Here is a 13795-nt window from a genome sequence, read left to right as displayed (position 1 = left end):
ATTTTTAGTTAACATCTAACTCTTGTATTCTCACATGTCACTTTCCAGACTTCTGGAAATCGCTAAAGTTTTTCCATTGCCAAAAACCAAGAACGAGCTCACTAACTTTACAGAATTAAGTTCAAAAATGTTCTCGAAAAAATCCTAGACTGCTAGAATTATAGAACATTTAAGCATGCACAATATTCTTCCACTGCGTCAATCGGGATTCAGAAAGGATTACAGTTGTTGCACAACATTGTTGGACGTTACTGATTTAATAATATCCAGTCTGGATTCTGGAAACTCTTGTGTCTTAGTTTAACCACACAAAAGCTTTCGATAAGTTTAATCACAAGGTTCTTTTCGCTTTGTTATCGTATATTTGACTTTCACAAAGTGTTGTAGATCTGATCAAAAGCTATTTACTTAACAGGGATCAATATTTAGAGACCGATAAAGGAGGCTCAGACAGGGGTCGCGCTACTGTGGTGTCCCACAGGGTTCAGGGTTATCTCCATTACTGTTTTGCATATATATTTGTTATATCACGCATGCACTTGAATACTGCACTGACTACTACAGCTTGGCTGAAATAATTACTTTACTCTGTCACACCAAATAATATAGCACGAGCTCAACTTCACATAAGTAAAGACTTGAATCAATTCATGGAAACTCAGAAAAATGTCACTTAAAATTAAACCCCTTAAAAACCAAAGTACTTGCTTTTGAATAACAGAAAAATGATTTAGAGAACCAATTAAAACAAAAATTTAACAATTTAGAACTATACTTTGTTAAAAAAGCTATAAACTTGGGGGTAATTTTAGACACAGATTTAAGGTTTGGTGATCATTAATTTTTTTTTTAGTTTAGTTTTTATATGGAATTATTTAAAAATATTTAGCTGTTTTGTCTGTTATGTATAGGATAGTTCACATATGCTTTTCTTAATATAAGGAGCATGTGAAGCGATTTTTTTTATAATCGATAAACTGTCCTTTTTGTCATACTTTTTTTTCATAAAATGTATTCTTTTTTTTATTATTTTGACAAATAAACGATTTGTATTTGTATTTGTATCTACGTGTATACAGAGAGCATATCTAAATCTAAATTTGCTGTATCCACATAGGCGTGCATAAAGTCAGAGACTAAAGTTTTGAAAGATTAACAGAAGCCCTTGCGTTCACTTCAATTACTGCGACACACTTTATGGCCCATCATGACTAACTAAACAAAACAGGGACAGAATACAAAGGTACTGCTTGCGGTTTGTATACGGCATAAGAAAGTTTGAGCCAGTAATTCATAAATTAAAATCGTGCAATTGGCTGGAATATGGAAAAGCGCCGTAAACTTCACTCGGCTGCCTTGTTTTACAGGATAATATTTTGTATCAGCCCATCATACCTGTATAATAAAATAAAGTTTAGAGCAGATGTTCATACTTTGAACCTAAGGTTTAGGAGTTTGTTATCTCCTGCTTCACACAAAACTGCTCTCTTTTAAAGATCATTCTCCTACAATATTTACATATTGTACAATCAAATTTCCCTTGAAATGAAAAGCCTCAGACCAACAACGTTTAAGTATGTGTATTGAATGAAATGAAAATTAATTGCTCAGACACAGCTAGTTTCGTTTTTTTTTTGTATGTTGTTCGGGATACTGTTTTTTATTTGATTGATTGATATTATAATTATGACTTAATTCTTAATTTATGCTATTATTTTGCAATATTAGTCTATATTGCTTAAAAATATGAACACAGAATTTATTGTATTTTTTCTGATTTACAGCTATAACAATAAAATGGAGTTTATTCAATATCAGCTTTCCTGACTTAAACTCCCTTTTGCAGCAATAATATTTAGCATTATGTATGTATATCATTGAGAGATTAGTCTAAATTTGTAATATTATTGACAAATAAACTGATTTATTATTATTACTATTATTTTCTGGAAAATGGTTAACTGTATCGAAAAAATGCAAAGGGCAAAAATTTATGACTTTTTCATGGCTAACAACCCAAGCGACAATTTGCAGTCACCTAAGTTGAGATTACTCTTATTTGTACTAGTTGCAACGTTATTTTCAGGGCAAAATTTAGTTGATTTTGCAACGACGTTTATTTTCGACTAAACTTCGACGTACTGAATCCGTATCGCAACTGTTGTAAAACTCTGCTGTTTTTACAACGTATTTTTGTACTATAAGTGGTAGCAGTAGTAATTTACACTTAAAATAACGACGTGCCGACGTGTACAATTATTCAAATCAAAAACCCAGTAAGAACAACGTTAGCGAATGGGTATTACATTGCCTGATCGTCTGTGTTAAGCATTTTTCGCTGGAGCTTTTTGACATGTTAAGAGTTTTAGGCAGAAGATCAAGAACAAAGGTACTGGGAATAAGAGGAAGAAAAAATATTCAATTCAACAACTTAATCTATATTTTTATTTTTTATAATTCATTTTTTGCTTGGAATTATTTATTATTTTCGTTTTTCTTTAAAAAATGAAGAGATATAAAGACTTTAAATATTCTGCAACTTATTACAGACGCAAAAAAAAACTTGCAATGGAAGCAAAAATGCTTACAACTAGCTTACCTGAAGTTGATATGGATTATGTAGAATCAATGGAAGTGGCGGAATATAGCAGTGAAAAGGTTTGTATTAAATTTTACATATTTAAAGTTTAAAATACTGGGTTTACTTTTTGTAAATGGTTTCTTTCGTGGTTCCTAGATCTTAGTTTATAGACTTTTTTCAAAGTTTTTGTTTACTAAAGATTGTAAAAAAACGTGCTGCATACGCGCAACAAACTGCAAACAATAATAATTGAAATATTAAGATTTTAGGTTAGGTCCATCCGTTCTTCCTCTTACTTCAGGCTAACCAGGGACAACGACAGCGGGTTTCTTATGTAACCAATAAAAAAAATTAGTTATTTTTTTTTTATCGAAATCCGCTATAAATTCAGGACGCGCGTGTTATTTAGGGCTAAAATAACATCTTTTTACAGTAAACTATGTCCGTTTATAAATTAAGTGCTTGTAAATCTTTCAAAACGGGTATTTTACCCGTATAATTCAGTATATTAAACTACATACAAAGCAAATATTAATAAGGACTGTTCAAAAGATGGATTAAAAAGGTTGTATTTTTGGAGTAGCTGCCTACTGGAGTTATCTATTAGCTTATTGTTAAAAGAGTAATTAATTTTTCTGTCGTTATGGCGTCCATCCGTCCAAAAATCAGTAACTCTAAAAACGTTGCAAAAGCTTTTAGAAAGTTAACGGGTAGTCACTGCGTAGCGTTGAGACAACCAAAAAAAATCTCTTTCAAATTGATGTAAAACGATGTTGTCTCTACGGTTAAGACAACGTAACAATGCAACGTTACGTTGCAATTTGCAACGTTGTAGCGTCGAAAAATAGCTAATTGGGAAGATGATGTTGCTAGATTTTTAAATTTATTATTGCAAACATAAGATAGGGGCTATCAGAAGTGTAAGCCTCGCTGAATCTACCCCTAAAATTGTATATACACCATTTTTATCACGGAAAATGAAAAGCGCACTAAAAAACGGCGACTTGCAAATTTTCTGGACATTTGTTGTTAACTGTAGTCGCGGTTCCAAATAATCGATTTTCTTCAAGCAATTTGCGCGGGGTGTAGCTCTGAGGGATGTATTTTAGGATACATGTTGATAGGGAAAAAAAAGCATTATTTTGATTCCAACAATACGCTCTTAAAATATTTGCACATAATTTTGTAACACCCTGTAAAGGATGTCTAATAAAAAAAAATCCAATCATTTCAACCCTTACCAGCTGAACTTAAATCTAAAACCCGAAATTAACTTCTGGTCAGTGCTGCGCCGCGAACTTCATCCTCTTCTGCTTCTGTCGCTGATTGCAAAACCACACGCGCACCACATTCTTTTTCAAATCCAACTTTTCGGCGATCGCGGCGATTTTCTCGCCGCTCGGACGCGGTTGCACCGCGAAATACGCCTCCAGGCTGCGTTTCTCCGGTGCCGCGATCGAAGTCCTTTTGCGTTTTTTCTCGCCCGCGGGTAAAACGCTCGGCGCGTCCGGATCGCGCCGTTTATTCTTCGCTTGGGCCTCGGCCTCCTCGAGCCACGCTTGTAGAATCGGTTTGAGGGCGATCATGTTGTTGTGGGAGAGAGTGAGAGACTCGAAACGGCATATGGTCGATTGAGAGAGAGCGCCTACGCCGGGTAGTTTGAGATTCGCCAGCGCTTTGCCGACGTCCGCTTGGGTCACGCCCAGTTTGATGCGGCGCTGTTTGAATCTGGAAACAAAGCTGAAATTTAGAGACGTTTTGAAAATTACCAGTTTGTTTTTTTGCAGAACTAAAATCTATGATTAGTACGAAGAAAATAAGAAGAAGAAGACGATAAGATCTTTTAATGTGTGTCCAAAAAAAGACTTTCCACAAAAACGTTCCAAATAATTTAATTGATCTTAATGATATAAGCAAATTTTTTAGTGAAATTTTGTAAAATACTTTTGATTGCTCTTTTAAAAGAAGTTTCTATCAGCAAAATATTTTTAATAATGCAATTCAATTTTCATTCAATTTAACCTCTGTTACTGAAATTAATAAAATAATTCATAGTATTGGTACCAATGCTTCAGGGGTGGATGTAATTATGGAATGCCAAAATTTTTAAGTATTCCAGTATATTTTGGATGTTTTTATACATAAGTAATTCCTGTATAGAACAGAATTATTTTCCCAATCAATGCAAATACTCGATAAGTAAACCCTTACCAAAAGTAAAAAATTCATAGAACTTTAGTGAGTAATAAGTATTCTGCTAGTTGTATCAAAAGTTTTTAAAAGGGTGTTCTATATATATCGCCAGTTAATAGCATTTTATAATATAAATAAAATTATTTCAGAAAATCAATGTGGCTTTAGAAAAGATTATATAGAAAGTTAAAAGATAGGAGTACTGGAGTTGCTCTTGCCACCGTCACTAATGACACAATGGCCTTAATAGATAGGAAATTGTTAACGGTACTTGTTCTTTTAGACTTTTCGAAGGCATTCGATACGATCAATCATGACCTATTATTAGCAAAACATAAATATTATGGATTTCTGAATCAGTCGGTCGAGCTCATTAGATCATGTTTCCAAAATAGATCTTTTTCTAATGAGATTGATCTTATCTGGAGAGCCTCAAGTTTCTATTCTTGGGGCCTTTGTTGTTTATTATCTACACTTGTGATAATATACTTAAGTCTTTAAAATATTGCAAATTACAAGCTCTTGCAGATAAGATTTAAGTTTATATTCATTTTCAGCATCAGGACTATTTAAATGCATATTATTTATTAAATCAGGATATAAATCGTCTTAAGCGGCTCTCCTTTGAACATAACCTTAAACTCAACCGTTTGAAATCTATGGCCCTAAAAAAGATTTTCTTAAAATCAATATGGATATTAACCTAGACACACTATGTCTCTTACTAAGGTTGATAGTGTAAAGAATTTGGGTGTTGTACTGGATTCTGAATTAATATTTCGTGAATATGTCAAACTATTAATTCAAAAGTCATTTTTATCATTGAACATTTTATACAATAATCGTCATATTCTTAATTCGCAGGATGCTTTGTGAATCTCTGGTCGTGTCCAATTTTAATTATTGTGAATTTATTTATGGTCCATGCTTAGACATTCACAGAAATGGAATACAAAAAATACAAAATACCTGCTCACGGATAGTATTTGGATTACGAAAATATGATCACATTTCTCATACTTTTAAAGAACTTTACTGGTTGAGGATGGACAGGCGTAGGGAGTTGCATATGGGTAACTTTTTGTTCAGGATTCTATTAAATCCGTTGTTTCCACTAGCCTCTAAATCTAAACTTAAAACACGCTTTAGATTTCCTCAGTAGAACAATCAGACTAGAAAACCAACATCATAATATTGACCTTTTTGAAGCTTATAGCAAATTTCTGGTTAAAGTTTTAGTAAATATTGGTTAGAACTTATTAATTATCATTACCTAATCATTTTCTGTGTTTTTAATGATCTATGTTACTTAAATTATATATAACTAATGTGAATTTAAAAGTAAAACATAAATGTAATTGGGCTTTGCCCGCTTATCAATCAATAAATGTACATTTGCCTTCTTAATTTTCCATGATTGAAAAAACCTTAATTTCTACAAAAAAATCTTTTTAATTGCTAGATCTTAATTAGACTTCTATCTGAGTTTCTGCTTTCTCTGAGCTTTGGTCCATTGCTTTAGCATGAGAAGATGAAACTGCTTATCTGTAGTTCTTGGTGGTTTTTGTTAGTTAAAGAATATGTAGTTTTTAAAAACAGTTTCAGGTATGACTCCAACTGACTTCTCTTTAAGCAATGCCTCATCATCGGACTGCTATGTTTTAGCGCTCATTTACTTTTAATGCCATTAGACCATACAACATATTGCCTATTGAATTAATAAAATTTAATAAAAAATGTTTTGAACTGAAGTTTAAGCATTATCTATTAAACGTGTATGAATATGTATTTTCTTTGTCAATTTTTGCTGTTTTTTTTTGTTTTTGTTACTATTTAGTTTGAGTTAGCCGGACAAGTAGGGTTCAGTAGAGTAGCTGCCTTTAGCTAGACTGCACCTTATTTTTCTGATAATTACTTTGATAAATGATTAAATTTATACAAAATATTGTAAATTTACGAAATATAACACATTTATTATTATTATTATTATCAAAAGATTACATCGACAGTACATCAACACCAAATTGTCTGTTATTATAAACATTTCTGTAATATTAAAACCCAATGCAAATCATTGATAAGACAATGTTACAATTACTATATTTGTACAACAGAATTTATCCTAGGTACTAAAAAATTACTGGAAGTTCGCTCTAGAAGAGCCCATTCCTAATTCCTATATACCCAATGTGCTCTTCTTCAGAGGTATTACAGGTTTTTGATTGCGATTTATTTTTTCCGAAATGATTAGCGAAAACCCATGTATTATCCCTGATGATTTGTCTTTTAATAATAATTATATATCCAATCTAAAAGTATTAATTTATAATATATACAGGGTGTTTCAAATTCGACCCTTAATATGGCGGTCTTCAAATCTATAAGAAATACGAAGATAGCTAAATTGAGGCAAAGTTGAGAGTTCTTGAGCTTAACTATAATCCGTTTAAAAACTCCGAATAGTTCTAAAGATATTCGAAAAAAATCCGAAATTTTGAAGAATTGATTTTATTTTTTTCTGAGCTTATTAACTAAGTTTGATATAATTTTTTTTTTACTTTTTTCGTGCTACCTTATGGTGATTTTAGATTTCTTATACGACGTTTCGTCTTTTGCCAACTATCATCAACTTTGTTTTTTCTTTGCAAAATTACCTTTTCAACGATGTATCACAAATAATATTTATTATTTTTAAAAACCCGAATTTTTAGATTTATGGGGAACACTAAAAAATCGAGTTTATGCGAGGAGGAAATTTCAAAATATGAAGAAATGCGGTTAACTATTATTAAGAAGACAGAAGACGAGAAATAAATCGCGCGGTGCTCCATATTCGTAAAAGAGTGCAATTGTGTATGCAGTACACAGGGACAATTAAAGCACCAACTTGATAATGGTTGGCAAAAGACGAAACGTCATATTAAAAGTTTAAAAACACCATTATGTAACACGGAAAAAATGGCAATGCAAAGGTGCAAATTATTTTAGAATCGGATAAGAAATAAGCGTAAACTTTTAAACAGCATGTTAAGCTTAACAATTCTCAACTTTGCCTCAGTCTAACCATCTTCGTATCTCTTATAGATTTCGAGATCCCGATGTTGAGGGTCGCCCTATATACTGAATTATCCAGCCTGGATGTGAGCAAGAGCTCTGTACCAAGTGCTCTTCCAACAATTTTCTTTAAAAAGTGCTTCCTTACATTTTCCTAATAGCCAGGCCTTTTTTCATTATTTTCAACTTATCTCTGAACTTTAGTGAATTTTCTGGAAGATAAGTTTTATAACAAGTTTATAATTAATTTCGAAAAGTGATGATAATTCTATATACCCATAAGCCAAATAATAGAATAATACAAAGAATTCTTAGTGCCATCCCAAAAATGTTTTAAGGATTTCTTTGTGAGCTCCTTACACCTGCTCTTCAGGGTCAATCATTAGATCATCAATTTATTTTTATGGCTAGGTATTCTGCTGAACTAAATGTTTTTTCTTTTATTGACTTTTCGACTGAGTCCTTTGGGGAGAGGAGTCAAGTAGATGTTTCGTAAATTGACTTCTCCAAGGCGTTTGACAGGATCAATCTTCTTCTTATTTTTATACTTCAAGAATGCCTCCAAATTTATCTTCCCTGCGATGGTTCTTTGCCTCCGCTATTCTGAGAATGCTCATTATCATTAGCTCATATCACTCAGTCATTTATCGGGTTGTTACCGCTTGATATATCCGCTCCTAGATAACGAAACAACTTTACACCTTACTAGTTGTTTGGAGAAGGTTATACATTTTGATTTATCAATGAGAATTGATATATTGTATTCTTCACTAATCTGATAAAACTTTGTGTTTGCCTTTACAGATTGTTTTCCGTTTTTGCCAGGATTACCACATCATCTGTATAGCACACCAGACCGATTGGGTTGTTGTTCAGTCTGTATTTCCCGTCCAATTTTCATTGTGCTGAGACTATCACCATGCCTTATTCCTGTTAGTGTCGGTATATCTTTTGTTGTTTGATGGCCCACTTTTGTTCTTTTATAAAAAATGGTATGGTGATGCTTTTCTCCTACTGTGTTGGTATGATGGACGCGGTCCATAAATTTTCTTTCTAGCTCTTTACCTTCATATTTTATGAGTTCATTGGAGATGTCGTCCACTCTTGGAGTTTTTTTGTTTTTCAAGATTAAAAATCTTCACACTAACTTTCTCCCTTGTAACCATTTATCTATTCGTAAACTCTTCCTTTATTTCCTCTAATTGAGGTCCTAACTTATTGGCAGTGTTGTCATATAGGTTTCCAAAATATGTTTCCTTGTTATAAGTAAATACTTAACGATTGCTGTTCTAAGGATAGTAAGGACTTAAATTTTAAGAAATGTTATTCAATATGCTTTAATAGGGTAGCTTGGAATCACTCTTACTTTATAGAGTACCATACTGGAATATGTTAATCAAATTAGGGGATTAAATGGAGATTTTACTTGACAGCGATCCACATATGTGAAATGTAGTAACTAAATTGTTTCAAATGCTTGGTGTTATCAAAAGGTGTTCTTGTGATTTTTATAGTAATGCTTCCTTGGTTCCATTGGTACGTTCACATCTTAAATACAATTCTTGTGTCTGGTTCCCTTACCGTGAACATATACATAAAATTGAAAGTGTGCGACAAAAATTTCTAAGATATGTGGCTTTTAAACAGAATGTTAAATTAGTTCTTATTACTCTATTATGCATAATTGGTCGATTTTAAACAATTTTCACTTTCTTTCGATTTTTTGAAAAAATATTAAATTTTTCAATTTTCTTGAAGTTCATAAGTTGAAAGTCTTAATAGTTGACGTTTTTTATTAGAAAATGGTATTCCTGAATTATTTTTAATTGCAGTTTTATTAAAAAACGGAGAATTTTAATTTTTTTAATTTATATAAATCGAAGAAAAGACTTATAATGAACAAATGCGGTACAGACGAAAAAACCGCAAAAATTACATACATTACAGTAAAAACTTTGAATAAATTTACTCATTTACCTTTCAGCAAAAGCTTCCAGCTCTCTGGGGTCAGTATCAGCATCCGGATGTAGACCAGCTACAGCTGCAGCCGCAGCCGCAGCTGCCATGGCTGACGGATGATGGGCTCCCGGATGACCCCCATGACCTGGATGATGACCTGGAAATTATCAATAAATTAGTTATTGATATAAAGTTATTTACTCTTTAAGACTCTTCAGACATTGATATTATTTATTCTTGAACGTTTGACTTACCAGGTGCTCCGTGGCCACTCAGTGGTCCCCCATGGTGGTGATGGTTCATAAAGTGGTTGGTTCCATATGCGGAGTGCATGTGCGATGGGGTTTCTGACATGGGAGTTAAGGTGGTCATCGAGGATGACGTAATGGGGTCGAGCATTTCCAGGCCGTCCATGTGACCCATCTAGAAAAGACAATTGAAATAAATCAGGGATTTCAGTTGTTTAATTAGACGTTTCGTGTTATATCGTCGGTTTTTGTAAGAAGTTATAAGCAATTTGATGGTCTATTTAAAAACAAAATCCTGTGTGATGCCGACCATCTTAACTCACTGAAGAATTTCACCATCACACAATTTAATTTTTAAACCTAGAGGAAGATAATGGAAATTTCCTAGTTGTTAACTTATCTTAGGATATTACCAAACTAGCTAATTCAGAGAGGACTGTTAATACAACAACTAGAGGAAAAGATGAAGAAATTCTAAACCTGAAACTGAAAGTATACGGTCAAGGAATTTTTTCCAGCAAAGACCTTATTCACTTAGAAGGAATCTATTATTTTAGTTCGAATAGTAAACTTGAAAGGATATGGTCAACACCTAAAACAAGGAGAGAACATTGGCGTATGCTCTTATGAAAAACGCTGATCTTTTCTTGCACGTTTACAAAAGCTTTATGAACGATCTTCTGCCAATTTAGCATTATCATTATTATTAGAAAACAGAGTATCAAATTGTGACATCTTATTGAAGAAAATCAAGATATTTGTTCATCAGGTTATTTAAGTCATACTCTTTCATGTTGCATTCTTGGGGTAGTTTCCATAAGACCTTCGAGAAAGAGAGAATTGGGTATAATTTGATATGGCAAGATTTGACCGACAAGAACAAAAAAGTTAATGTTGGTCGCCAAAAAACGAAACGTCATATCATCAATTTTATAAACTGAAAGTTCTTCTAGGAAAGAATTGAAGACTTAGATCATGTAGAGGATGAAGGATAGCGGAGAATGGAGTAATGTTCACTTAGGGCAAGGCCATATAATGATCGCTCTCAGGATATGTAAGAATATACCAATTCTGACATCCAGATGTACTACAGCCGATAGCAAACTAAGGTTAAAGAAAGGCTTGCAAATAATCGTTCAATCCCTTAGTCTACCCAATCATCTTTTTAATATAATTTAATAAAATTGTGGTTTTTGCTTTCAGGAATTTTCTGGATGGAACGCTCCACACGTCACAATTCGGGATCTTTCTAATTGAATGGACAGTTTTAGTATGTCAAGATTTTATGCCACAGATTGTAACCAAAGAAGCACTGGACAATATTTTAAATTTGGAATTAGCGAAACTACTGCAAGTCGTTGGATCCATAAAATTACTCAAATTATTAGATATGAACAACTTAATAAATTAACATTTATGGAGAGATCCAATTTCCCTTCTTCCAATTTGTTATAGGTGCTATTGATTACACCCATGTTGCCATATTAAAACCAAAAGTGGATAAACACAACAAGTTCTTGAAATTTTTCATGTTTTCAATTATTATTTTCCTACGGGTGGTAGGCGAAAAAAATTAACAAAATAAATGAAAATTCTTAGTGTTTATCAATAGAAAAGACAATTGACATTTCCATCTGTCAAATATTAGAAAAAATAACAAATATATGCCAAGAGACCTAAATCAAATCAAATAAAACGAGTTTAGTCGACGATTGAAATTTAGAATCACCGTTCTTGTCACTATTGAATTCGAAGTCGTGATCGAGTCGTGATTTTAGAATCCCAGCCCTGGTCACCGCGAACGCTCTTGTGACATCTTATTGAAGAAAATCAAGATATTTGTTCATCAGGTTATTTAAGTCATACTCTTTCATGTTGCATTCTTGGGGTAGTTTCCATAAGACCTTCGAGAAAGAGAGAATTGGGTATAATTTGATATGGCAAGATTTGACCGACAAGAACAAAAAAGTTAATGTTGGTCGCCAAAAAACGAAACGTCATATCATCAATTTTAAATCATTTTTATTATTGTATAAATTGGTCATGGAAAATGTAATTTATTTTGCTCTACGGTTTTAACTCACGTGGGGAGAACATTAAATACAATTTTCGTGTACTTGAATCTATTCATCTCGATCTAATATACCATTTTAACTAAATATAAGTCTGTTTTTATTCGACGCATTGTCTTATGTATGGAATTTTAAACATTAAACAACCTTAAGGTGTAGAATTATAATATAAATTAGTTTAAGATTAGCTAAAGTAGCAAAAACAATGTGTTAAGCAAAGGCATACATACTTACATAAAATAGTGTGATAAAGAGAGGTTGTAAATTAAAGTTTAAGACGTATATTGGTGACTCTGCCTAATACACTATTTTGACATTCTTTGTTCCATTCAGTGCCCTAAGAACCAATTTATTAATTATTTCTGTAAAAATTTTATTGATAAATTTAATGCATTATTGCCGGTTTAACCCCTTTCCTCCTCCATATATTATGACGTAATATAATCGATTTCATGTATTAAGTTAAATAAGGCAATATGTTCAAAAAGGACAGGCGTATGGTCAAAATACTGTATTATATAATCTAAAGAATATGAAGAAGTACACTGTATGAAAGTGCTTGAAAAATAAAAATATATATAATTGAAAGAAGATGAAGAGTACCCTAATCTACCATCTCTAACAGACTATATTAACCATAAGTTTGTCTTTGTCTGACAGATTGTTTTATTTGCAGCCGCTTTTATTTTTGAGTTTTTTTGAGTAATGATGTAACGACAATGTGTTGAAAAAAGATAGACTTATGGACAAAGTAGTGTATTAGCGAGAAAGAAAAAGTAGATTAATGTATTTTACAAAAAAAAGTATGTATAGTTAATATAGTTTAAAGGATATGCAGAGTACAACAGTGAAGTAGTATACTAACACGCTATTTTCACTATAATATTACTTTTATCGGACATAATATTTAGTTGGCAATAGTTAAAAAAGTGGTAATGGTTGCAACGTGTCAAACAATGACAAACTTACGGGCAAAATAGTTTGATAGAGAGAGATTGGAAGATCAATCTGCTCTTCATATACTTACAACTATAAGTACTTTTATTTTACACGTACTGTAATGTACTTTTCTTTCTCTCTAATATAGTATTTTAATCATAAGTCTGTCGCAATGTTTCATAGAATCCACATGTTTACGTAAAGTAACAGATTTCGTCTAAATTTGCAAAAGGCAATGTGTTGAAAAAAGACACACCATATAATAATTAATAACCTATTCTACAGACAAAATTGGGATATCTTAAACTAATCTATCTATAAACTAATTTTTTTTCAAATAAGTTTAATCTTGACCAAAAAATTTGAACAGTTTGCGTAACACCATGTGTCAAAGGCAGACTTATTTATAATAAAAATAGTTCAAAATGTACAATTCCCATCAATCCAGCCATCTCTCTTTAGCACATTATTTTGACCATATAAGCATTCTTTACCTTTGGTCGGCACATTCTCTCACCCATTTTAAAGATGAAACGTCGAGTTTAATTTATTTTTCAAAATAATAATAGCTTAGAAACAAAAAACTATTTTATCGCATTTTTTTTAAATGTTGGCACCATTTCATTTAAGGCAATTAACACACATTTAATAACAATAGGGAACCTTTTTTTAATAAATATTTAAATAAATTAAATTCGGCGTTCGCCCTCTATTTACTCTATTAACTTTTTCCTAAATAAATGCAGTCC

General features: G+C 32.3%; 1 protein-coding gene across 1 annotated transcript in view; it reads right to left on the bottom strand.

Annotated features, from left to right (window-relative positions):
• Positions 1-3210: 3210 nt before the first annotated feature.
• LOC126739682 (inhibitory POU protein) overlaps positions 3211-13795 on the bottom strand; it is a 135182-nt gene continuing 124597 nt past the window's right edge. The window contains exons 5-8 of the mRNA XM_050445475.1: positions 10658-10671; positions 10042-10210; positions 9806-9944; positions 3211-4309 (exon numbers count right to left, since the gene is read on the bottom strand). Coding sequence (XP_050301432.1) covers positions 3862-4309; positions 9806-9944; positions 10042-10210; positions 10658-10671 — 770 coding nt within the window. The 3' untranslated portion in view covers positions 3211-3861. The remainder of the gene's footprint in view (positions 4310-9805; positions 9945-10041; positions 10211-10657; positions 10672-13795) is intronic.

The sequence above is a fragment of the Anthonomus grandis genome, chromosome 8, assembly GCF_022605725.1.
Source record: "Anthonomus grandis grandis chromosome 8, icAntGran1.3, whole genome shotgun sequence".
NCBI lineage: Eukaryota > Metazoa > Arthropoda > Insecta > Coleoptera > Curculionidae > Anthonomus > Anthonomus grandis.
This window is presented reverse-complemented; position numbering and strand designations above follow the sequence as displayed.